This window comes from Silurus meridionalis, chromosome 3 (genome assembly GCF_014805685.1).
Source record: "Silurus meridionalis isolate SWU-2019-XX chromosome 3, ASM1480568v1, whole genome shotgun sequence".
Lineage (NCBI taxonomy): Eukaryota > Metazoa > Chordata > Actinopteri > Siluriformes > Siluridae > Silurus > Silurus meridionalis.
This window is the reverse complement of record NC_060886.1, coordinates 11,582,652-11,608,422: the sequence shown is the minus strand read 5'-3', so window position 1 is coordinate 11,608,422 and position 25,771 is coordinate 11,582,652. Positions and strand designations below refer to the sequence as shown.

General features: G+C 41.6%; 1 protein-coding gene, 1 long non-coding RNA gene and 1 other non-coding gene across 7 annotated transcripts; 1 reads left to right on the top strand and 2 right to left on the bottom strand.

Moving 5' to 3' along the window:
- Positions 1-658: 658 nt before the first annotated feature.
- LOC124383307 lies at positions 659-24,462 on the bottom strand. 5 transcript variants are annotated; one of them, XR_006925255.1, is made up of 5 exons: positions 23,268-24,462; positions 3,404-3,624; positions 1,778-1,922; positions 1,564-1,692; positions 659-1,247 (listed from the first exon to the last, which is right to left on the bottom strand). It is a non-coding gene; the product is annotated as an uncharacterized LOC124383307 (long non-coding RNA). The 5 variants fall into 5 exon arrangements; XR_006925256.1 differs by having other exon boundaries at positions 1,568-1,692; XR_006925254.1 differs by having other exon boundaries at positions 659-1,692; positions 23,268-23,350; positions 23,520-24,462.
- On the top strand, positions 9,897-22,332 carry LOC124383306 (NXPE family member 3-like). Its single transcript, XM_046845843.1, has 5 exons — positions 9,897-10,073; positions 12,480-13,249; positions 13,443-13,513; positions 21,240-21,437; positions 21,539-22,332. Exons 1-5 carry the CDS (start codon positions 9,981-9,983, stop codon positions 22,090-22,092), a joined length of 1,686 nt encoding a protein of 561 aa, XP_046701799.1. The 5' UTR covers positions 9,897-9,980; the 3' UTR covers positions 22,093-22,332.
- trnae-uuc lies at positions 12,346-12,417 on the bottom strand. The gene has a single exon. It is a non-coding gene; the product is annotated as a tRNA-Glu (tRNA).
- Positions 24,463-25,771: the final 1,309 nt, after the last annotated feature.

Sequence of the window (25,771 nt, the reverse complement as noted above, 5' to 3'; positions counted from 1 at the left end):
ACACAGCTCGAATTCCTGAAAGGGAACAAATTATTTTTTGCCAACCTTCTTCAAAGTTGCCTCAGCCTTGCCTGTATCCATTGCCTCTTAGGTAAATAACTACCTGCTTACTCAGTCTAATTATAGTGAGTTAGATCCTCTGGATCAATAGAAAATCCATTAGAAAAACTTTCCAATATTAACATTTATAAAACAGGGTAAATTTGACTTTAAAATAAGCAAAATTATCTGCCAACAGAACAGGAAATTTTAACTTGCCAAGATTTTTAAAACAAGTACCTAGTCTCAAATAACCCACAGATGTCTTAAAACTAGCAACCAGGCTGAAAACAAGTACATTTTCTTAATACAAATTAAAGATTTAAGAATTATTTTTCAAATATATAGGAAAATTACTTAAATTTAGCAAATGCTAATGTTATGTCTTTAAATAAGGCTATATATGTAGGAATTAAAACCAGTAAAGCTAGACTAAAAACAAGCACATTTATCGAAATACTAAGAAGTATTTTAAGAGTTCTATTTTCAATTTGAAGTAAAATATGCCTATATTATTAAATAGTTGACAACTATCTTTATACCCTAAAATAAAATCAAAATATTGTGCTTATTAATAAATATATAAATACATTGTAATACATTTTTGTCACCTCTTTATTATGAATTCTATGAGCTGCACATGGGCAAAACAAAGAATGCAACAAAACAACACAGGGTCATTTCTGGACATGTTTTTTTTTCCATCACCTGTACAGTTTTATATCTTGCCTGGTTCTAAAGGCTCTTAGTAGTTTCAGATGCCAAAAAACATCTATGGCAAGATCACCAATGTAACCGTGCTGCAAAGATTATTATTATAAAAAGCAAATGATATTGCTATGTATTACAGGATATAAAATTGGCTGATACACAAAGTTCTGTTATGGGGACTAGAAATGAAAAAAATAGTGTTGTGCAGCCCTAGTCAGTAAGGAACTTTTTACACTTAAACATAGACTTTTTATATGACAAAGTCATGTCCTTGTCATGGAAGGCATCCAGAGGACTCTGGAGCAATGCATTTAGAATATATAAGGTGAACGGCATAATAATACCATGAGATACATCACTCTAGCACAGGTGTCCTTTTTTGGGACGGTCACCACAGGCATGGTTCCAATGGCCAGTAAACAATTGGTTTCACAGACAATCAAGACACAGCTGAAGAGTGGTCTTGTCTAAAGAAAGGTGTTTGGATCTTCTGCAGACTGATACAAACACAGAGAAAAACAAATATCACCACAAAGACAATTCACACTGGTTGTATCTTATTGTGAAGTAAGTAATATTAAGATTTTCATTCATGCTCAAATGCTTTTAAAAATGCTCAAATGCCATGCTGAAACATAGCTTCACTTGCATGTCCTAAATTCTTGGGTGGAGCCACAGGTGAAGGGAACATTTCTGGTAAAGCCTTTATCAAGGAAAGTGTCATGTGGCGAACGAAGCGTAGGCGGAAGCCGGAGCACAGTTTGCTATGGTTTAATGAAAGTGAAGATTTGCACGCAAAACACACAAACATACACACACAGCAATCCAGCATAAATCCCAAGAGAGATATCCGTGGTACGCCATGGTGTGCACAATTGAAGCTGGGAGCTTCGGGGAAAGAGGAGGTTTGACAGCCGCCGAAGGGGTGTGGCAGGTGGATTCCTGACAGAAAGTAAGTGCTTCACTGATAAAAACAAAAATGTATATGTTTATGGGATTCTACATTGTCAAAACCACCAGTAAATACCTTTGTCCTGCTGTGGTGCTTTCATGACCCTTTTGAATACTCTATAAAACAATGCTTTCTCATAAAAGGTCCCCCAGCGTGTCTTTAGGTCAAGTATGAAGTGAGAGTTCCCTCCATCAAGAATCCGATGCAGTTCATCCATGATCTGAAATGGACATACAAATAGCCAGTGAGGAGTGAGAGAAACAGAGAAAGAGAGCAATGGAGTTACATAAAAGTGATATAATCAATCATGGATTTTGTTAAACACTGTAAATCTTACACAACCTACCTGGAGGCCTATAAAGCATTAGCCTGTTAACTCTTTTACATTTGTCCAAAGCAGTTTATCTTAGTACCTGCTATGGCTTTTAACACCCATTTGGTATCAGATGAGTCTCAATATTATGAATGTGTACAGAAGGACATATTTTTGATTTATACATTTTGTGAATCTCCTATGTGACCTTCACTGAATTTGTGTGTAGATGTCTTTCCAAGGTTTGATAAAAAATAAAAATGCATTTTTACAAAAAGATATCTGCAGTGTAAATTTCACAAATGACAAGAAGTTTGAAAATACAAGTTCAATGGTCTGTATATAAATATAACAACATAATGTATTTTTAATAAAAACTGCTAATAAATTAAAAAATTATGGATTGTGTATGGTGGATTTCTATTACATACAATGTAGTGTATGTGGATTTTTATACTGACATACAATAATAAATATGTTTATGCAGAAAAAATAAAACATTTTAGATAGTAATTTATATATAAATCATTAATACTGAGACTAATCTGATTCCATATTCCCACACCATATCCCATTGGATATTCCATCTGGTACTAACTAGGCATTAGTCTACTTAAAATAAATACATTTTCTTACATAATCTAGTTCTCTGACGCGATTAAGGAGCAGGACAAGCCTACAGAGATATTTCAAGCTTATCCCTGTTTCAGAGTCAATAACGGCCAGTGTTGCTTGGAATTCAAGTTCCAGGAGCCGGAAAAACATTCTTCTTGTTGGGCTTGGCCTTGGTTTTGTGCATTGTATAAAGTATCTAATTCTGTCTGTCAGTAGTTTCTGGTGTGGTTCCTGGTAAAGTTTTGTTACAGCATTAGGTGGGAAAGACAAAAAAACACTGGAAATAAATGGGTGTCACTAGCCAGGTATTCACCACCTATCCTTTAAAACTTTCTATGTTTTGAATCAAACATCTTTAAGCATTTTATTTCCTAACAAACTTTTATTGTAAAATACTTGCAGAAATGCAAAGAAAAAAATCGGACTTGCACAATTCCAAATAATTTTGTGGTACAGCAAAAGACTTTGGCTTTATTACACATACACCTGCAGTGACTATTTTTCTAGCTCACTCGTCTAAAGTGTTATTTTCCTATTATTATTTATTATTGACCTATTATATAATTTTCCTAAAAAATAATTAATAAAATAGCATGATGACTTTAGTGAACTTTTTAAAGATACAGATATGTACATCATTTCCCCAATAGCAACCGGTTGTTTTATAGGAAACAGTCTAAACTGTCACTTTGTTTGTAATCTCTTCTTTAGAGTTGCAGCAAAAGCTACATTTATACATAAACATTAACTACTATTGGAATCTCTGTACTTACCATCCAAATCTTCAACCTCTAAGGTACTGCATCTAGAATGTGGTGATCACTCCAAGATCAAAGTTGAGGAATTGGACTCATCAGTCTCATCAGTAGACTTCTCCTGGATGATTTGAAAGCTAAGGCTTTATGGCCTCTTCCTTGAAGGGCTCGCTCTCTGTTTCTTTTTTGAGGGTTGTCACATTCTGAAGCCTTTTTAAAAGCTGCTTCTTTACAGGTTCCTAAAAAGACACACAAACATTGTGTGTTACAAAGCACATTAAATTAAATTCAAAGTGTGGACAATGCAAAACAGTCCTAAAGCATTTCGACGCAGCTCGAGTTCCTGAAAGGGAATTTCTGTTTTTCAAGAGGCTTTTCAGTCTGGGTAGTTTTTTTTATTGTTTTAATGGTTTTATTAATGTCATTCATGTGTCAGGTTTACTTATTATTTTACTTTGTCTGTTCTAGAGACATGTTACAGCTTTTTGATAAAGCTCTATTTGGTTACTTTGTAAAATATGATTCAAATTTAAAAACATGCAAAAGCATTTATTAATATAAAGTGTGTTATAATATTGTCAAAATCATGATTAAAACCAAAATGTATTTTGATTCAAAAAATTGTGATAGTATTTTTGTGTCCATACAGCACCGCTTTATTTCACTCTGCACATTACCGGTTGCAGCTTGGCATGTTACTGTTAGAAAACAGAGCTGTTTTACCCCTTTCCTTATGTTATTTCAGTGCAGATCTCTGGAACCTTCTTGCAATGGCTGGCATGAACCCAGGGGGCTTTTTCCCCGATCTTTACAGCTGTTGCAGTGGTTAATAGTACCTGTAATATGCTTTCAATGAAAGCATACAAATCCTGGTCCATTGTCACTGCTGACTGCTGGAAATCCCCACCTAGTAATAATTTGAGTGCTTTCGACACAGCTCAAGCATCCTGTTTAGAGAAATTAAAAACTTTTTCCCAATTATGGTGTCAAATGTGAAATGGCTAACATGTCAACAAGACAGTAATTTCCCGTCACTTGGTGTTAGTTCTATGAAATCCACCATTAAATTATTATAGGGTTTGTCAGGTGGTGAATAACCGGAAGGTGACATTTCAAAAGGTGTTAGCTGCACAAATGATATGTCACTAGATATCTTTTGAAAACATTGAAAACCTGCATGTGTATCGTGGAATATTAATAGAAACAAATATTTCCCTTTTGCCTTTGTGATTGCTCAGGATCAATCCATACAGAATCAGTAAACTTGGCTTTAGATTTTAACCCAACAATGCATTCTTGGCATGGAGGTATGGAGAATTAAAATCAACAAATGAATTGATTTCTGGGGAGACAGACAACATCAGACAGCAAACAGAAAAAGAAGAACTGGAAACAGCAGCTGCTTTTACAGGTGGGTCTGCTGCAGAATTTCTTCTGGCCAACTTACAGGCTTAAATTATATCAATTGCAGCTTGTACTGAGAATTGTGAAGGTGTCTAGATTATGCTCTGAAAATACTTAAACCATAAACATAAAACATATGAAACATGTACAAATTAGTGCTGCAGCTTGAGCTCCAATTAGACTTTATATCCATGTTAGACCTTAAACATGTTACTGTTTCATATTGTTTAGCTTAGTGTTGTCAAAATGAACGCGTTAATGACTGCGTTAATAATGCGGTGCACATTTCTGTTTGACCATTTTTATCACAAAAACAAATAAATAAATATAAAGAGTTTAAATTAAAACCTTCAAGGCAATACACACATTCATGACATCTTTTCTTTACTTAGATATAAATTCTCCTCTCTAATTTCTTTCACGTAATTTGAAAAACATGCAATCTGATTGTTTAAAGCATCAGCTTTAAGCTACATAGATTAGAATCAACAGGACGCCTGCAGGACACCTTAACGACTAAAAAGAGCCATTCTGGCCCCTCTCCCACCAAATAAAATTTGCCTGTATCCGCAAAACACATTTGACCTTTAAATTATTAAAACACAATTTGGTGTTTTATGCAAATGTAAGGTAGTTGCCTAGATGCACCACTAGGCAGCGCTAGTGTCATTTCTGTATTTCTGTTTTAAAGGGGCTGAAGAGCTGCGGGTTGCCGACCTCCGCCTTAAGGCAATTCCCTTTGACAGCGGCAAGACGTGACCGCCGAAATTTGATTGGATAGAAAAATAAACCGAAAATTACACTTCAATGCACTGCTCCATGATGCAGCACATTCGAGAGAAACATTGTGAAATGAACTACTGGGAATATTGAATACATATTTAGGAACAAAACTATATTAAAACGTAAGTCATTGATTCTGATTTTTAACTGAAATGTACTTATACAATCAGAAAATTGTTAGTTAAGTTTAAGTAAATATGTTTTAGAGAATAATCTTAGCTGAATGCAACAATGTGTTGATCAAGACCTGCCACCAGACTATTTTTAATAACTTTAAATTACAGCGATAAAGATGGGATTTCCCAAATTCCTTTTAATACATTCACTGTCATAATTCTTTCTGTATTAGCATATTCCTAACCCTGTAAATGTAATGTAAAAACATATTTTATAAGGTATTATAACACAGACAAGAGCTTACTTCTTACTGATAATTTTGGATGTGAGAATTAGATCTGAGATAAATATGATATTTATAAAGCACCAGTGTTATACAAAGTTAAATCAAATCTTATTTGTCCCGCACTCTGTGAGACAGCACTCATACTCTTTTGGTGTTTTAAATTAAAACTGCAGAGTCATTGTGTTTGCGATAGATAGATAGATAGATAGATAGATAGATAGATAGATAGATAGATAGATAGATAGATAGATAGATAGATAGATCTTAGTGTCGTAGATTTTGTTAGATAGATTTTGTGTCGTTGTTTTTGAATGAATGGCTGACAATAATACAGACTCACGTTTAGCTGGCAGTGGTGCATCTGTCCGGTTTCTTAGCTGGAATATTAGGGGCATGAGTAATTCTATTAAACGGTCTAGGGTTTTTACCCACCTGAAACGCTTACGCGCTGACATTGTATTCTTACAGGAAACACACCTCCGAGTCAGAGATCATCATAGGCTTCACCGTCCTTGGGTGGGTCAAACTTTCCACTCAAATTTCAATTCTAAGGCGCGAGGGGTGGCCATCCTAGTAAATAGAAGCATACGGTTTTTACCTACAATTGCAGATAGGAATGCCAGATATGTCATTGTGGCTGGTACACTGATACAGACCAAGGTTCTGCTGGTTAATATTTACGCTCCAAACTTTGATGATCCTGATTTTGCGAATAGGTTACTGAGCAGTCTTCCCTTTATAAATACCTATTTGATCATTTTTGGTGGTGATTTTAATTGTTTTGAACCCTGTTTTGGATCGTTCTAGTTCTCTTGCTGTATCCCAATCTGCAATGTCTAAATCTTTTTACGATTTCGTGTCACAAAACGGCTTGGTAGACCCATGGAGATGTCGCAATCCCGGGATAAAAAAATTCTAATTTTTCTCCCCGGTGCATCATTCATATTCCAGAATTGATTATTTTTTTATCGATAGCCGTCTTAAACGCTCCGTTGTATCTACAGATTATTTGGGCATTGTAATCTCTGATCATGCTCCTCTAGTGTTGGATATCCAATTCTTAACCCATAGACCTACACAATATCCTTGGCGGTTTAATTCGCATCTCTTAGCAGACAAGGATTTCTGTGCGACTATTTCTAAAGCTATTCATGAATTCTTGTTGTTTAATCGTCTTGACTCTACTCCATGCTCATTATTATGGGAGACTCTGAAAGCTGATCTCAGGGGGCAAATCGTTGCGTACTCTGCTTTCATATATCAGGAGCACAGAGCTAAACTCAGGGAAATTTCATCGGCTATCAGCCAACTCGATCAGAGCTACGCGTCCAACCCTTCTTCAGAGCTATACAAAGAACGTGTTGAGTTGCAAGCAGAATTCGATTTCCTTTCCACTAAGGAAACTGAATGCATGTTACTACAAACTCGTGGATTGTATTATGAATACGGTGACAAACCAAGCAGATTGTTAGCTCATCAGCTAAGACGGCAGGCTGCATCACGCCTAATACCGCAGATTAATAATGACTCAAATGTTACCATTACCGATCCCATAGGGATCAATGCAGTATTTAAGTCATATTACTCTGCTCTTTATAAATCTGAATGCCTTACTGATAATAAGAGACTGGGTGATCTCCTTCAAAGTGTCGATTTTCCTGTTATTGATACGGTCTCTGTAAGGGACTTGGACTCTCCACTATCTCTTGACGAAGTCAGAGCTTCAATAAAGGTGATGCAGTCTAATAAAGCCCCAGGCTCAGATGGTTTTCCAGTTGAGTTTTTAAAAGAAGTTTGTCGATAAATTGGCGCCGCTGCTCCTTGGTGTGTTCAATGAATCTCTGGATCGGGGTGTGCTACCACCCACTTTCAATCAGGCTTCAAAAGCCCTTCTCTTGAAGTAGGGCAAGCATCCCAACCTGTGCGGGTCGTACAGACCTCTGTCGCTGCTGAATGCCGACGTAAAAGTGCTGGCAAAAGTGATTGCATCCCGGTTAGAAAATGTACTACCACGTCATATCTATGGAGCAGACTGGATTCATAAAAGGGCGACATTCATTTTTTAACACTCGTACACTTTTCAATATAATTTACTCTTTAAGCAGTCATCTCCTTTGCCTGAGGTGGTAGTCTCATTGGATGCTGAGAAAGCGTTTGATAGAGTCGAGTGGGAATACCTGTTTGCAATATTAAAGAAATTAAAGTAATTCTTATCTTTGGGGTGGAAAACCGCCCAGAATCTGTAAGACTTTACTGCAGAGATGTAGGCTCAGTGGTGGCCTTGCTTTGCCCAATTTTCAAATATACTACTGGGCTGCACATATCCAAAAACTGAACTTCCGGACCAATTCAAGAGAATCTACTTGGTGCAATCTAAAGCTACTGTCTTGTAGTTCAATAAATTTTCCGATCAAACCATCTCGATATACTGACAATCCAGTCGTACTGAACACAATTAAGATTTGGTTTCAGTTTAGGCGTCACTTTAAATTTAGGGCTTTATCAGCACTGAGTCCCTTGGATAAAAATAATTTGTTTCCCCCGTCACTTTTAGATTCAGCTTTCTCACTATGGCACGAAAAAGGCATCAAGCAACTTTATAATTTGTACAAAGATGGCATCTTTTTTACCAGCCTATCCTTGGAGTATGGGCTGCCTACAGCTCATTTTTTTCGATATCTCCAGGTCCGCAGCTTTGTATCTAAATGCCTTCCCAATTTTCCCTCTGTACCCCCCAAGCAACCTTGGGAGTGTTAATTAATGTTTACTCCACACCAGCGTAGTTTGATTTCCCAGATATACAGTTTCATTTTATCTCTCAATAGCTGTAATACAGATAAAACCAGGACCGCTTGGGAGGAGGAGTTGGGGCTGCAGTTTGGCGATGAACGGTGGGAGAAGGCCGTAGATAGGATACGGCCCACCACTTCCTGTGCCCGCCTCAGTCTAATTCAGTTTAAGGTTTTGTACAGAATTCATCTTTCTAAATCGAAACAGGCAAAAATCTATCCTGGGGTTGAAGACAGATGAGACAGATTTCATGCTTCCCCCTGTCATTTAAGTCATATGTTTTTCCTGTGCCTGAAATTACATATTCAACATTATGTCCTCCATATTTGGGGTGCAATTGACGCCATGCCCACTGATCGATATATTTGGGGTTACCAATGAGTCAGTGTCACTGAGTTCTGTACACAAGGATGTGTTAGCTTTCTCATCTTTGTTGGCCAGACGTTGCATACTTCTGCACTGGAAAGCATTAGGATGTCCTTCCATCTCTCGGTGGCTTAAAGATTTGATGTTTGGAGAAAATAAAATATACACTGAGGGGTTCTACTGACACTTTTTTTGCAAGTGGCAACCTGTTATTTCTTATTTTAGGAGACTACGGGTGTTACCTGATTAAAGATCTAAATCGGTCAAAATTGGACTGTATGCATGACCTTTCTTTTGTTTCTTCAGTTGTTTAAACAGGGGATGTGTGTGTGTGTGTGTGTGTGTGTGTGTGTGTGTGTGTGTGTCTTTGTCTGGGGTTTGTTTGTGTTTTGGGGGTGGGGGTGTTTGCTCTTTGTTGTTTGAAAAGGAAAAATGGAGAATTTCTGTTTACATTTTTGTATCTGTGATTGTTGATTTTTCAATAAAAAGAATTAATAAAAAAATACACATGCCACTCTTTATTTATTTTTACATTTTGACTATATAATGTTACTTAATTTCTCCTTATTAAGGTCATGATTTAATGAGTATGATAAAGTTATAACTTACTCATACTCCCCCTCATTAACATCATTCAGAAGCATTTATTTTTTTTTTTTTATAAAATATAGTTAATAAATAAAATGAGTAATGCATTTCTCACCATATATCTAATAAGATTAGGTTTACAATTCAGCATATTTCAGTGTGTTCCATATAAGTTTCTCTTTGTCAGGTTGGTAAAGTTGTTCACAGTGAGATTTGCTGATAACTTACTGGTATTGTATGGTGTGATCAGGGCACCCATTCATGGAAGGCAAGATACCCAGATACCTACTTGTGTTTACTCTATTGGCACTATCAGGATTTATAGTGCTCATTGGAAACATCACATCTTTGGAGGTGAGTACAACTTCATTTAGAGCCCAGTATGTCTATAGAGGCAGCTGATTTGTTTCTTATAAGTTACTTACTTTAATAGGATGTCTCAAGTGAGTGATTTGTGAATTAACCTAAACTTAACAATTGTATTCTCAGAAAACTATGGGGTTAATATTCAGAGTTGAGATAAGTAAAGAGAGTGAGTATTTAGAATAATATTTACAATGCATGCAACTGCATACAGTTGTAAGATCTTCTTGGAATAAACATGGACTATTTAAAACAGACACATGGCTATTGAGCCAATTTTTGAGTGATATCAGCACAAGCAAAGCGTAACACAAGCAAAGACCTGGCTGTTGTTATACAACCATTTGATCTAACCACAATTTGTCATGCTATGATTTTTGGGTTTTATAAATACATACAACGATGACCTTATTAATTACTCATCCCCTAGTTTTTTCAAGAGTACAAGAAAGGATACATCTTTATTGTGACATTGCTCATCTATTGCTTATTTCAATAAATAAATGTATGAACAACATACATGGTATGCAATTAAAGGCAGTCTGCATGTTCTATACACAATTAGAAATTGCATACATTTTTTAACTTCAAAATTTTGCTTTAGAAGCTAATAACTTCATGTAACTTACAGTACCTAGACATTTATTGTTTTTGAGGACTACCCAGAACTAAAATGTATTGAATTGCTCTGGGTTTAACTTGATTGCAGGGTAAAAATTAATATCCCAACTAAAAAGATCACCTGTGTGTGTGAGCCAGCCTTAACATCCTCTTTTCTTTATCTATTCGTTAGAGCCAGAAATGTCGAAAATGGACATCCACAAACCTTTCTTCCACTCATTCACTGCTCAATTTACAGAGCATTGCAAAAGTATTCATATCCCTTTAATATTTCTGCATTTTGTCACATTATAACCACAAACTTAAATGTATTTAATTGGGATTTTTTTTATTTTGTAATAGACAAACACAAACTGTACATGGAGCATTGTAATTGGTTAAAGAGTCCAATTCGAATGAAAATGCTCCATATATACACCTCAGTCGGAATAAAAATACCAAAACAGAATTATATTGCAATCTGTTTGAGAGGGGTGGTATAAACCTTTCTATAAACTGAACAGAATAAAGATTCTGCCATTTAAACGCGTTAAAGTGATTACTGCAGTTGATAAGACCCATTACTTGAGGGACAAAATACACTTTCTTAAATCTCTTCACCTGGCATCCATGTCAGGTTTTGTATCGGTCAAAGGGAAAACCACTCCCACCAGGCCTTACTATGGACCTTCATCCACATGCTTTTCGGAGGAGGGAGGGGTAATGTTGAAATGATCCTTAGAGATGCACAGCCATGAAAAAGCTCAGCTTCCTGTGTCCGTCTTTTCCTTCTATCTTCCAGCAGTAGTATGTCTACAAATTCAGGCTGTTGCTTGATTAAGAGCAACACTTTAGATACAAATAATGTGCATAAGAAAAATGGAACCTTATGTTGACAGGACATAGGCTAATGTGAGCATATCACAAAGTCATTCCAATTGAAAGCGCCAGCACATGTAAACACCATATTGGATTAGAGAACATCTCATGGAAACAGTCCACCAAATCTTTCAATCAGAAGGATTTTAATCAGAATGACAAAAAAAGTGTACATGTAAATGTGGAACGAGGTGACAGCTGATGGTTCACCAAGCAGAACATTTTTTTTTTTCCACATAAATGTTTGCCTCGTCACTTTCCTTTTCAGTATTCATGCCAGGCACACACACTCCCATGGTTCAGCCCTACTTTTTAGTAAAGTACCCAGTTTGAAATACACATCTCTACACCAATGCATACACAGACAGCTCTGCTTGATGTGTCTCTCCCCTGAGGCTTTTGTCTTTCTCCTTTTTATCCACGTCACCACTGAAACCGAGCACTCTGATTACTCACATCAGCCCCAGGTCTGCTTCCTCTGGCTCCAACCTCAACCTCAACCTCCAAATATACTGAGGACAAAGTCCATTGCTAGTGATTACTGATTGGTGTGTCTTCAAGATTAATGCCCACTGCTTTGATTGTGTATAGGATTAAACTTTCTTTCGGCTTCTTCCATTAGGGGGTCGCCACAGCGGATCATCCGTGTTCGTGATCCACATGTTCGATTGGGCAAATGTTTTTACGCTGCATGCCCTTCCTAACCCAACCCTACTCATTTATCCGGGCTTGGGACTAGCGCTAAGAGTGCACTGGCTTTTGCAACCCTAATGGCTGGGGTTGGTTCCCTGACTGGGGATCGAACCCGGGCCGCAGCGGTGAAAGCACCGCATCCTAACCACTAGACCACCAGGGAACCGCTTAAATGTGTATTGGATTATTCTTGTGTATTGAAAAAACTATTTTTTATGCTTGCAGGGTTTTAATGATCAAATAACATCCACTGTCTACAAAATACAGAGCAGCATTCACTCAGCCTTTAAGCATCCTAAAATCCTATTGCCACTGAAAGTAAACCACACCTACTGTGCACAATTTGGCCAGGAACCCACAGCAGAAGAGGCCAAAGAAGAAAGAGATCTGCTCAGTTCCATTGCATGGCCAGGTCCAGTGGTGCAAGGCCTGCCTTTGGAGGTTAGCAGCGACCCTGCCAAGAGCTACTTTATGATCCATGGCCCACCACGGCAACACATAGGTGGCCAGCTTGTGGTCAGTGTCCATATGCAGAACTTTCTGGGCCTGCCTAAGAAGCATGGTGGAGATTTTCTGATAGCTCGACTCCATTCACCAGAGCTGGGTGCTGGAGTTGCAGGGAAGGTGCATGACCACAAAGATGGTAACTATACAGTGATTTTCCCACTGCTGTGGGTTGGTGTAGTGTGGGTACAAATCACCATGGTGCACTCAAGTGAAGCAGTGGTTGTGCTTAAGCGGCTGCAAGAAGAGAAACCTGATAGGGTTTTTTTTAAGAGTATGTTTCGCTCTGGTGCTGCCTCAGAGACCACTGTGTGCAACTTGTGCTTACCGCTCAACCAGGATCCACTTTGCAACTACACTGACATTTTAACTGGAGAACCCTGGTACTGCTATAAGCCAAAAACACTAGGCTGTGATGCACGAGTTACACATTTTAGAGCTGACATGAAGGGAAACCTTATAACAAATTATGATGCACAGTTTTTTCAGAGGTAAGACGGCATTTCTGTAAATGGAAAATAAAATAAGTTAAATGAAAGAAAAAAGAATAGTCAATACTTTAGAAATTTGTTTTGTTCAAATGAGAGTACAATTATAAAAGAAAATACAACTATTTTATTTTAATGACTAATGAGACAGTTTTGCCATCCTCATATAAAAATAACACTTAAAAATGTGTTTTAGTGGTATAAATCTCAAAGTTCCTATACCTTCATCGGGGATGGGCAATGTAACAGTAATACCTGCAGAAGAAGGTAAGTTGTGAATTTTTTTTTGTCCCAATGTAATGCTATCTATCTATCTATCTATCTATCTATCTATCTATCTATCTATCTATCTATCTATCTATCTATCTATCTAATTTTCATCATAGGTATGTAACCCTCTTACTAGTTAGGTTTCTTTTATTAAACATATGTGTATATAAAAGCTATAGTCATAATTATTTAAAAGCTCATTTTAAATAACTGCACTATTCAGATAATTTGTGTTTAAAGAGATTAACATTTTTTATGTGATCTGAAAATTAGTGTGTATCCCTTAAATTCGTCAATGGCGGCGAAAGAGTTAGGAAACTCCGTCTCAAGGTTACGACGTAACCCTAGTTCCCGAGGAACGAGACGCTGCATCGAACGCTATGGGAACGCCCCTGCGTGACCACGCTCTGAACCACGTGTGAAATCTGGCCAATAGGCAAGCCGTGGCGTCATAGACAGGCGGCGTCGCGTAAACCAGGAAGCTACAAGATGGCTGTGCGGTGGTAGCGACATTAGCTTCTGCAAAGAGAAGGTAGCGCCGCGGGATGCAGGGAGTGTGGCACGGAGCGCGGCGTCTCGTTCCTCGGGGAACTAGGGTTACGTTCGTAACCTTGAGGCGTTCCCCTTCAGGAACTCGAGCTGCGTCGGCGCTATGGGAGCAGTGTCCAATCACGCCACACTGACCAGACCCTGCCAAGAGTGAGGGCCTCGGCACCAGCACGTGGGACAGAGGAGCCGGGGTGGCTCTGAGGTCGAGGCCATAGAACCTGACAAAGGCCAGCGGGTGGACCAACCCGCAGCGTCACAGGCGTCCCGGAGTGACACTCATGTGCACCCGGCCGCAGAGGCCGCCACACTCCGGCGGGCGAGCCCTGACCGCGATCGGGCGGGGACCAGGACTCGCAGCGAACAACTGCACCAACCACCCCAAGGACTCGTCCTGTGGAGATAAGCACCCAGTGCTCGCACTGGACACAGCCGGTCTCGTAACCCCTGGTCGGGGCTATAATAGAGGAGGGCAGAATGCCTGTAACACGACACATCGTGTGGGAGCACCTGGCCCGTGTAAGAACACTCTGGGCATGCCAGGGGCAACTCCAGGTGGGACGAGGCAACTGCCAAGTCCCAGACAGGCACTCCAGTCGTGTCCCGGGCCACAGCCTCCGGGCGCCCGCGGAGGAAGCGTGTCACCAATGGGACCTACCCAGCGAACACGGAAACCCTCAGGGTCGAAGGGTTAACCCTGCGGCAAACTGTACCTGCAAAACACCAGAACTGAACCGACCGGGCAGTCATCTGGGTCCAAGTCATGGTGCTCACACCGTGGCGAACAGTCGCCATCGTGCGGCATACGACCTCCTCATGGAGGGAGCTCTGGAGTGGAGAGGGGCCTCTACTACCTCGGTAGAGAACAGCCGCTACAAACTGTGTCCCCTCAGGGGCCACAGGCTCCACAACACCGGGCAGGGGTGAACCAGGGTTCCGCCCGCCAACCAGGTGCTACCGGAGGAGACAGACTCCCTACCGGCAAAACTTTCCCAGAACTCCCGAGCAGCGCAATCGGGAAAGGCGACAGGCGTAGCCTCGGCCAAGACCGTCCACGGCAGCCACTGTCTCGACAGGCGTCTGCTCAGGCATCCAACCGTCCGGGATGTAACCGGCTCTAAATGAGAGGAGTTCGTCCGGGACCACAAGAGACCCCTCGCCCGTTGCTCGCAAGGCGAGACCGAGGTCCCCGGTGGGCGATGTGCGAGACCACCGCAGCATTGTCGGCGGACCAACACATAGCGATCTCTAAGGACTGGGAGAAAGAGTTGTAACTCAACAACACTGCCAGCACCTCCGGCAACCTATGTGCCACAAGAGGCGGGCGCTCCACAGACCCTGAGAGGAGTGGCCACTCATGACCGCTCCCACCCCGTGATGGGCGCCCGTCGTTAGCGTTACGCGGCGACAAGGAGTCCCTAAACGGGGCCTCGGGACAGAACGTAAGGTTCTACCATGCAACCAAGGCTCGTGGGCACACCGTAAGACCTTGATGTGATGACACAGACTCCCTCAGGGGGAGAACCTACCGCCCCGGAGCCACCACTGGAGGGGCCACATGCGGACACTGCCGACATGAGACCCAGCAGCCTCTGGAACTGCCTCACAGTGACCAGGCGGCCTGCCCCTACCCTCCTGACTGCAGTGAGGATGACTACAAACCGGGCGGAGACAACCGTGCCCGCAACTCGGCCGAGTCCCACACCACGCCGAGAAAGTGGCCCTCCGCGCTGGGAAAGTACACACAACCCGGCGTCCCAGTCCGAACCCCAGTACCTTCATGCAGGCGGGAACAGCACCTCAATGCCAAACCGCCAGGTGGTCTAACGAGCCACCATCAACCAATCGTTGATATAATACAGAACGCGGATGCCCTGAAGCCGCAGCGGGGTCAGTGCTGCGTTCACGCACTCTGTGAAGGCACGGGGTGAGGGCGCTAGGCCGCACGGAAGGACCGATATTGGTAAGCTTCGCCCCGAAAGCAACCTCAGGAACCTCCCGTGCGCGGTGAAGGACGGCTGCATGGGAGCATGCAACCTCCAGATCTAGCGTATGACAAATCAGTCCTTGGACATGACCTGAGACACGACCTCTCTAAGCGAGAAACCTGAACCCGAGCCCCAAAAGTGAGTGGTTCAAGTAGCAGAGATCCAGAATGGGGCGCAACCCACCGTCCTTCTTGAACAACGAAGCACGGGCCGTAGCAGCCTGACTCGCAAACTGAGAGGAACCACCTCGATGGCCCCTTTCCCCAGGAGTGTGCGCACTCCTGTTCCAGGACCAGGGCCTGCAGGTCCCGCCAGGCGGGACACACCCGTCGAGCCGGGAGGAGAAGATGCGAACCGAATCGCGCAACCCTTCTTCACAGTACGCAGGACCCCGAGAGACTCAGGCAGCCCTAAGACTGACAGAAAGTCTCCACAGGAGAACCAACCCCTCGGGGCTGGCCCCGACCCACTCAGAGCGGCTGGGCGGTGCTCTGCAGCCGACCACACCTCCTGAGAGGTGGCGGAACCCCGTCCGCAGCGATCACGCCGGGCGGAATACGGGAGCAAACCGCTGGAAGCTGCGCCTGAACACGACCCGTGGCAGGGCTAACAGACAGTCCTCCTGAACCCAAACGGCAGGAGCAGCGTACTGCGGCCGTTGAAGCCTCCTGAGAGGCGGCGGAACCCCGTCCGCAGCGATCATACGGGCGGAATACTGGGAGCAAACCGCTGAGAAGCTGCGCCTGAACACGACCGTGGCAGGGCCAACAGACAGACCTCCTGAACCCGAGCGGCAGGAGCAGCGTGCTGCGCCGCCGAAGCCCCTGAGAGGCGGCGGATGACACCCATCCGCAACGAACTGTCGGCGGAAATAAGGGAGTTAACCGCTAGAGGAGGCAGCGTCCCGAACACCCTGTGGCAGGGCCGACAGACCGGCCTCCGGCGGTGCCAGGAGGGACGAGCACCGTAGCATGAGGTGCGCACCGCCCTCCAAAATGCACCGGGCCATCTCGCTGTGCCTGGACGTACCAGGCGCGGCTGCCGCTGAGCAGCTCCATCGAGCAGCGAGGCACTACCACTGAAACGCCACCGCGCCTCCTGAACCCGCCAGCAATCACCCTTACCCACAGCGTCACCAGGTCAGGCCAGGAGGGACACCATGATGCTCAGAAGGAAGCTCGCATCATCCCCCATAGCAGGCCAGCCTGGTATGCCTGCAACACACTCATCGTGTGGAAGCAACCTGTAGCCTGACCTGCCGCGCAGCGCTACCCACCAGAGCCAAGCGGCGCTCAGAGGCAAACCGATGGCCGTCACAGGCGCAACACTCGGGAGAGATAGCTAGCTAGCATCTCCACCACAAGCGGCAACGCCCCGTAGCCGCGCCACGCAGATCAATAACATTCGCGCTGGCGAAGAACATCGGAAAAGCATGCGGCGTCCACGGGCCTCCCAGGACCCAGACACCTCGGTGCGCAGATCAGGGGCGCTGAGGCTGTGACACAGTGCAGGAAGCGCACAACCAGCTCACTGGCGCGCTGCTCCCGCCACCACGACCGGCCAAGCTAATCCAGCTCGGACCGGCCCGTGCCACGACCACAAGGAGCTCCATATACAGCACAGGCTGTGAGGTCCGCAGGCTCGCCAGCATCCACCAGCTCAACCTCCTCGGAGAGAGAGACATGTAATGCTGCGCCGCCCGCACCGGGAGAAGAAGCAGCCGCCAGGCATGCTTCCCTAATATCGAAATTTCATCCACCTCGGAGGAAGAAATACAGAGCACCGCGTCACACACACGGAAAAGAACCGATACCAAGCGGCGCTCTCCCGGGGGCAGGAGCTCGGCTAGCAGCCGGGCGCATAGCCACGGCTAAAGCTAACAGCCGATACCATCGAGCCAAAGCCTCGGGGAGGCGCTCACCTCGAGAGCGCTCTGAAATTCTCCACCTCGGAGGAAGAATACGGAGCACCGCGAACGCACCGGGAAGAACCGCCACCAAACGAGCGCAATCCCGGGGCAGGGCTCGGCTAGCAGCCGGGCGCATAGCCACACGGCTAAATGCTAACAGCCGATACCATCGAGCCAAAGCCGCGAGGCGCTCACCTCGGAGGCGCTCCCGTCACCCACCTCGGAGGAAGAATACGGAGCACCGCGTCACACGCACCGGAGAATGAACCGCCAAGCGGCGTAATCCCGGGGCAGGAGCTCGCCTCGCAGCCGGGAGCGCATAGCCGCACGGCTAAAATGCTAACAACCGATACCCTCGAGAGCCGACTAAGCACGCTCCTAAGCTAAGCAAACAACACATCGGCTGCGTGTCACCCCGAAATGAATCGGGCAAGCAGGAGACACGCAGACAGAATTTTGCCTGCATATAAGCTCATGACTGCACAGATAACACACTCAAAGCGCTTACCTGAACTAGCAGAAGCTAATGTCGCTACCACCGCACACCCATCTTGTAGCTTCCTGGTTTACGCGACGTCGCCTGTCTATGGCGTCACGGCTTGCCTATTGGCTGATTTCACACGTGGTTCAGGCGTGGTCACGCAGGGCGTTCCCATAGCGTTTCGACGCAGCTCGAGTTCCTGAAGGGGAACTTGTATTCACTAAAGTTTGGTTTAAATGCACCTGGAAGACATGTGCTGGTTACTACCTAGTTTTATCTTTTTTTGTGATTGGAGGTTAATTATTTTATACCCACCCATGCATATGAGAGTGTAATGTGATTGGTGGTTAATGAGTCAATCAAATGAGAGAAAGAGAGACGAGTCACGTTCGAGAGAGTTCTGAAGCAGAATCGCTCGTGCTGGGAAAAAGTAAAATAACCGCTAAACGCGTGTTATATTGGTTTGGTTTTCTTTGTAAAAGTGTTTTGTTTGTTTGTTTATGCATAAATGTTAACCCAGGAGATGTGTTAACGGACTGGTTTTGTCTTATCAACTGTTGGTGAGACTTTTTGCCTTTGAGTAGAAACTGCCCGTTGTGTTGATACGGAGTTTCTCTACGTAACGTTACGGGACTGATATACTGCATTTTGCGTATTACAGTGGCGTTGCGCTATTTAATACCTTGAGTTGGACACTTAGAGAGATCAGTTTGAGTTCAGGTTGTGATCGGGCAAGTGAAAAGCACTCGGTGGAGAACACGTGCATTCATCAAGACTGTTCGGTTTGCCTTGGATCGCGGGAAACGTAGCACTATTCGCAGAGGATCGTGTGTGAGGTCTCCGCTTAGACTGTGAGTGATCACCGGAGCACAGGTACATGTTATTGGTTTTGTTTAGGCTCATTTGAGTGAAGAGGCCAGTTTAAACTTGTGTGAGTGGGCCCACTACTGTTTTATGTTGAGATTTATACTTTGGTGTGATATAAGTGTTGATTTAGAATTGCAGTTGCACTGTTACAGAAATAGTTAACAGTAAGAGTGTTTAAGGATTTTCCTTTGAGTGCATATTCATTGCTGTGTATTTGTGTATTACATTTGAACTGTTTACGTTTTTTATTCAGTAAGTGGATTGGACAGTAATTTTATTTTGTTATAATACCTATTGACTATTGTTATTCATATGTCAACTTATTTACTTATATATATATATATATATATATATATATATATATATATATATATATATATATAATTAATTTATCTCAATCTATTTTATATAGCAAAAAAAGAAATAAATACAAAACTGTTTGTTAACGAAAATCACATTGTCTGATTTTTAAAGAATTTATTTGCAAATTATGGTGGTAAATAAGTACTGTATTTGGTCAATAACAAAAGTTCATCTCAATACTTGTATATACCCTTTGATGGGAATGACAGAGATTTACAGAACAGAAAAGTATTCTGTAAGTCTCCACAAGGTTTTTACACACTGTTGCTGGTAGTTTGGCCCATTCCTCCATTCAGATCTTCTCTAGAGCAGTGATGTTTCGGGGCTGTCCCTGGGCAACACGGATTTTCAACTCCCTCCAAAGATTTTCTATGGGGTTGAGATCTGGAGACTTCCTAGGCCACTCCAGGACCTTGAAATGCTTCTTACGAAGCCACTCTGAGACGATACCTGTGATTATGGGTGTTTCATGTTAACACTGTGCGCTGTTACAATTACATTCGTATTGTTGTAAGTCCAGACTCCTGTCCTATTTAGGTATGGAATACCTATTTCACTTTAATAAGCTTTACATCAGTCCCATCGTATCTAATCTTCAGTTAAAGATCAGTTTTTATTAATCTCAGTTTTTTCCACAACCATTGCCTGTAAAAACGATCACATTTATCCATAATTTCATACATTACTTAATTTACACAAAAAGAACAAGAGACATAAGATGTTTATAAAAAACTATTACAGAATTTTCTCATGTCCAAACCATAATTTTTCTGGAGTGAAATGTCACATTACAGAGAAAGGTTTGTCCTTTATTATCCATCACAGGTATGCTTTTTTTCTGTTTTATCTATTGGAGCTATTCCTAGTATTCTGTGCATGATTGGTGCTCTCTTATTTATTTTTTAGTAAGGGGTTGTTTTAAAAGACCTCCAGAAATGGCCATTTTACGTCACAGTATTAAAATCCCTGGAATTTAGTGAATGCCATTCTCAGTTTTGCAAGATGCTGTGTGTATGTACAGATGCATCTCAAAAATTTTGAATATCATTCAAAGGTTGATTAATTTTAGTATTTCAATACAAAAAGTGAAACTTGTATATTATATAGATTCATCAAACTTTGTGTTTAAGTCAGTTTTGTGTTTGTATAGATCATAACACATAAAAGGGCATTAATGGGAACATTAAAGAAGGTTCTTTAAAAAAGGAACTAAAAAGTTACTTTTAACAGTAACGCATTACTTTTTGGTGTAAGTAATCAACAAAGTAAAGAGTTACTTTTTGAATGAAGTAACGATTAACTGTAACTAGTTACTGAAAAATAGTAACGAGCACAACACTGTATATATATATATATATATATATATATATATATATATATATATATATATATATATATATATATATCTTTAGGTATGCTTGAACGTCTATGTACAGTTTTTTTTTTAAGGAGGTACAGTTGTATGTACAGTTTTTTTTATTGGATATGAACAAAATATTTAATTATATTATTTTATTATTACATTATTATAATATATAATTACATTATATCATTTTTCTTCCCTGAAAGGACAAATCCAGGTAAAAAATAATCAAACTGCCTCTGGATATTACTATAAAAATACTTGGAGACCATTAAAAGGCCAGGATATGCACCAGTTCAATAACCCAACAGCCATAACAAAGTGTCTTAGAGGGAAGGTTGTATACATGTTTGGAGACTCAACTATACGACAGTGGTTTGAATACCTCACTGCAGTTGTTCCAAGTAAGAGAAAATTATTAAAAATATCAATAATTTGTTTTTTTATAATCTTTTTCCATTCAAGCATTTGGTTTTTTTTTCTCTTCACTGTTCAACTTTCAAAGACCTGAAACAGGTGAATCTTTACAGTCCTAAAAAAGCAGGACCGTTTATGGCTGTGGACAGCAAGAACAACATTATGATCAGCTTCCGTTGCCATGGACCACCCATCTTTTTTACTACATTGTTCTCTTCTGAGCTGCGCTATGTAGCAAATGAGCTTGATCGGATTGAGGGTGGACCAAACACTGTAATTCTTGTAAGTATTGGGGCCCACTTTAACACGTACCCTGTTGAGATATATATACGGCGCCTCCGGCACATCCGCAGGGCCTTGTTGCAGCTGCTGAAACGTGAGCCTACTACTTTAGTGGTGATCCGTTCTGCCAACATGAGGAAACTGAACTTACAGATCAGCCTGTCAAACAGTGACTGGTTCTCTCAGCAGCAGGATACTGTACTTCGTGCTATGTTCCATGGACTTAACATACACATACTAGATGCCTGGGAGATGACGCTGGCTCACAATCTACCTCATAACATACATCCACCCCGCCCCATTGTCAAAAATATGATTGATCTGATCCTCTCCAAAATCTGCCACTTTGAAAAAACATAAAACCGTTTAAAAAGTTGTTTTACATACTGTACGTTTCATTAGAGAGAGAGAGAGAGAGAGAGAGAGAGAGAGAGAGAGCTTTTAATAGTTTTGTGTATAATGTCTAATTTGGAGGTATCTGTAAAATTGTTTGGATGGCAAATTAAATATTTCTTGGAGCTGTTGTAATTACATTAAAATACTGTTCTGATATAGTTCAGACAGTAACCATAAACATGAAAAAATAAAAATTCCACTACTGATGAAGTTATTTTGTCTTATTCATAATATGATATATTTTCAAGTTTTTACACTTTAAACAAACCAATATTCTAATCCTGGATCCAGGTTTGCAATAACCACTCAACAATGATTTATACATAAATATTTTACATAACATTTTACATTTACAGCAAGGCAAGCCCTTATACAGAGTGAGTTACAGTTATATAATGTATACCACTGGGCAGTTACGGGTAATTGCTTGGTAATGCGATTTAAACTGACATCTCACAAAGCTTGAATTTTTTGATTTTGGACTTTCCCTTGTTCAAGAGAAATCTACAAGAATACCTAACCATGTCAATAACTTTTTTGTGATTTGAAGTGGGATCATCTGTAGTTTTAGAAGTATATTAATTTAGGTTTTGTTACTACCTATCCTTGAAAAGATCAGAAAAAAAAAAAATCAGAATTGTTTTAACACAGCAAAAAATAATCAATGTAAAGAAATGCATTTGAATGCACTCAAAGCTAATGTAACTAGTGGTTATTAAGTCTGAATACATGAGCATATTCGAGTGAATATGTACTATTATAAAGGGGTCCCCTTTTCCCCTGTCATAATGTGGCATTCGGGCACGTCCAATTTGTTCACGAAAATCTAGAAATTTAGGACATAAAAGACTTTAACAATAAAATGTAAGAACTAGATTTAAGAATGTTACTAGTAGAAACCGACTACGCCACCCCAGGGGCTCAGTTACCAGGGATAACCCTTTATAAAGAAATGCACAAGGCACTCAGGTTCGTCTACAGCGGTACAACACACACAGTTTATTAAGAACTCTTAAAAATACATCAAACACCACACATTATACCACACAAGAATGCTTGGACTCCAGGGCTGAGGACCTTACTCTAATGATCTCCTATCCACAGCAAACACGTACACTCATACGACACCACAACCTTACCTGTCGACCACTGCACACTGAAGGAAACCACCACCAAGCAAAGAGGAACTTGTCCCTCACACTAAAACTGGTCTCCCAGACACCTGGAGAAGCAAACCACAGTATGGTCAACTTAATTTACCCACACACACAAACACACACACACAAAACGATCATAAAAGTACAATAACAAGAACAAAAAGCAAGAGAAGTACAACAGGAATAATAAAACAGTCAATTCCATTCAATAAACTCATCAAATAAGCACATGACCTCTTAGCATTCCACTAACTGTTGGGTACCATCCAGATCTTCAAACTCCTCCGATAAACAGATATGTATAGCAGCAGTTTCTCAGGCCACCTCTCAGCAGACTGTCACAGTGTGGAGCACTGAAACAGACACACTAACAATAGCACACAGTTCGCAAAAGCGCCAGCACTTAGCTCTGTGGCTAATCCAGTAATCCATGCAATATGTCGCTCCTTCCACGCTTTAGTGACCCGCAGACCACATGGCAGCCAGGCAGCGAAGCAACCCAAAGGTAGGCAAGCAAGTAGACAGCCCGATAAGACAGCAGCCCAGTACGAAGACACCCAGGTAAGCCAGCCCTGGTAAGACAGACCTGGTAAAACAGCCCTGGTAAGAAAGCCCACTACAACGGCTCTCAGTTCCACACTTCATAATTACAGAGAAATATGCACAAAATTAGCATCTTTTAACATCAAATATTAATACCCGACAGTTAATCAACTTACTGGTTCAACCAGGTCGCGATGTGCCGCAAAACTCTTAACGAGGAAGTGGGATGATTTTAACCTGATAAGGGCTGGATTCCTCAATCCACACTAAAAGAAGAAACCAAACCACCCTTAAAACCCATTCCAGACAATCAGGCTACCAAACAGGCATGACAACTAAATCCTTACCACACAAACCTCTCCCAGCTGCGTCGGGTATCTGGTGACGTCACCAGTGTTCAGGAAAACGCACTCCCACCAGACACCGGCTGTTCCTTTTATAGACCCAATAATTTGACAAACAAGACCTAGCCATCATTCCAATTGCTCCACCCAACCAAGTGACTGTTCCCACTACCACAATCTACCTCCATTACCTACACATCTGATCACATGCACATTATCAACTTGTGCTTGTTAATATTATGAACAGCAGCTATGCTCATTTCTCTCCATGCTTCTCCATCTCTACCCATCCCAAGGCATCCTGTCTTGCAGCTCCAGTCACATCCCACCTCATGAAGATTGTGGACCTTTAAAGAAATAGATGCCGACCCTGCAAACTTCCTGAAAAATCTGTAGATGTACCAGTGCCATTTGGATCCCACTTCATGTGGAAGTTGGAGATTGGACATCTTTGAGTGTTTAAAGGCTCTGGCATAGAGAAGCTGGTGTTGGATCTATAAAAAACTTCCTTTTGGCTTCTCCCATCAGGGGTCACCACAGCGGACCGTCTACATGTTTGATTTGGCACGTTTTTACGCTGGATGCCCTTCCTAACACAACCCTCCCCATTTATCTGGGCTTGGGACTGGCACTAAGAGTGGCTAGGGTTGGTTCCCTGAACAGGGATTGAACCTGGGCCGCAGCGTTGAGAGCGCCGCATCCTAACCACTAGACCACCAGCGAAACATGATAAACGCAAATTTTGAGCTATTTTATAAGTTTCTATTTAGCTCGTGGTTCCATACCCTTAAATGACTGTATAAGACTGTAGAAAGGACTTTACTCATAATCTTACATTCCAGTGCTCATGTTAGTTCTCACTCAACAGTGTTCTTTATTGTTTAAAGATTATAATCACATTTTTGATGTCACCCAAATGAGGATGGATTCCTCATTCCTTTTGAGTCGGGTTCCTCTCAAGGTTTCTTCCTCATAACATCTAAGGGGTTTTTTTCTTGCCATAGACACCATGGCTTGCTCATCAGGGACAAATGCACATTGTTCACCTTAACTGTTAAATTCTGTAAAGCTGCTTTAAGACAATGTCTGTTGTGATAAGTGCTATGGAAATAAACTTGACTTGACAAACCAGATTATCCTGTTTATATCTTATATTTGTTTTTAGGCAGGAGAACAGCAGAGGTTTAATCTGCCTTCTCAAATGCTGGGTGGGGGAGGGTTTAGTAATAGTTCTTAAAAGTTCAGAATAATGGTCATAGAGAATGATTATCACATAATTAAATATAAAAGCTACGGTGGCCAAGATGTTCAAAACACATTAACAAATCAGAAAACAAATTAACCGATTAGAAAACACTAACAAATCCGAAAACAAAAAAACAAATGTGAAAACACAGGAAGTATGAAATCTTATAACTTTGTTTCTTGTACATGTGTAAAGTTCTCAGATTACTTTAAACTATTTTTTTTTTATTTCGATTAGTGCACTTTTAAATATAAGAAAATAACAGAAGTAAACATTGACAAGCAAAAAGAAAATGTAATTAATTCAAAGCTACTTTGAGAAAGGACATTCATATGCAGTAATGTTGAAGATGC

Coding starts and splice junctions, on each gene's coding strand:
- LOC124383306 (XM_046845843.1), top strand. CDS start 9,981: ATGGAAGGCAAGATACCCAGATACCTACTTGTGTTTACTCTATTGGCA. Junction 13,250..13,442: donor GATGCACAGTTTTTTCAGAG/GTAAGACGGCAT, acceptor AATGTGTTTTAG/TGGTATAAATCTCAAAGTTC. Junction 13,514..21,239: donor AGTAATACCTGCAGAAGAAG/GTAAGTTGTGAA, acceptor CTTCCCTGAAAG/GACAAATCCAGGTAAAAAAT.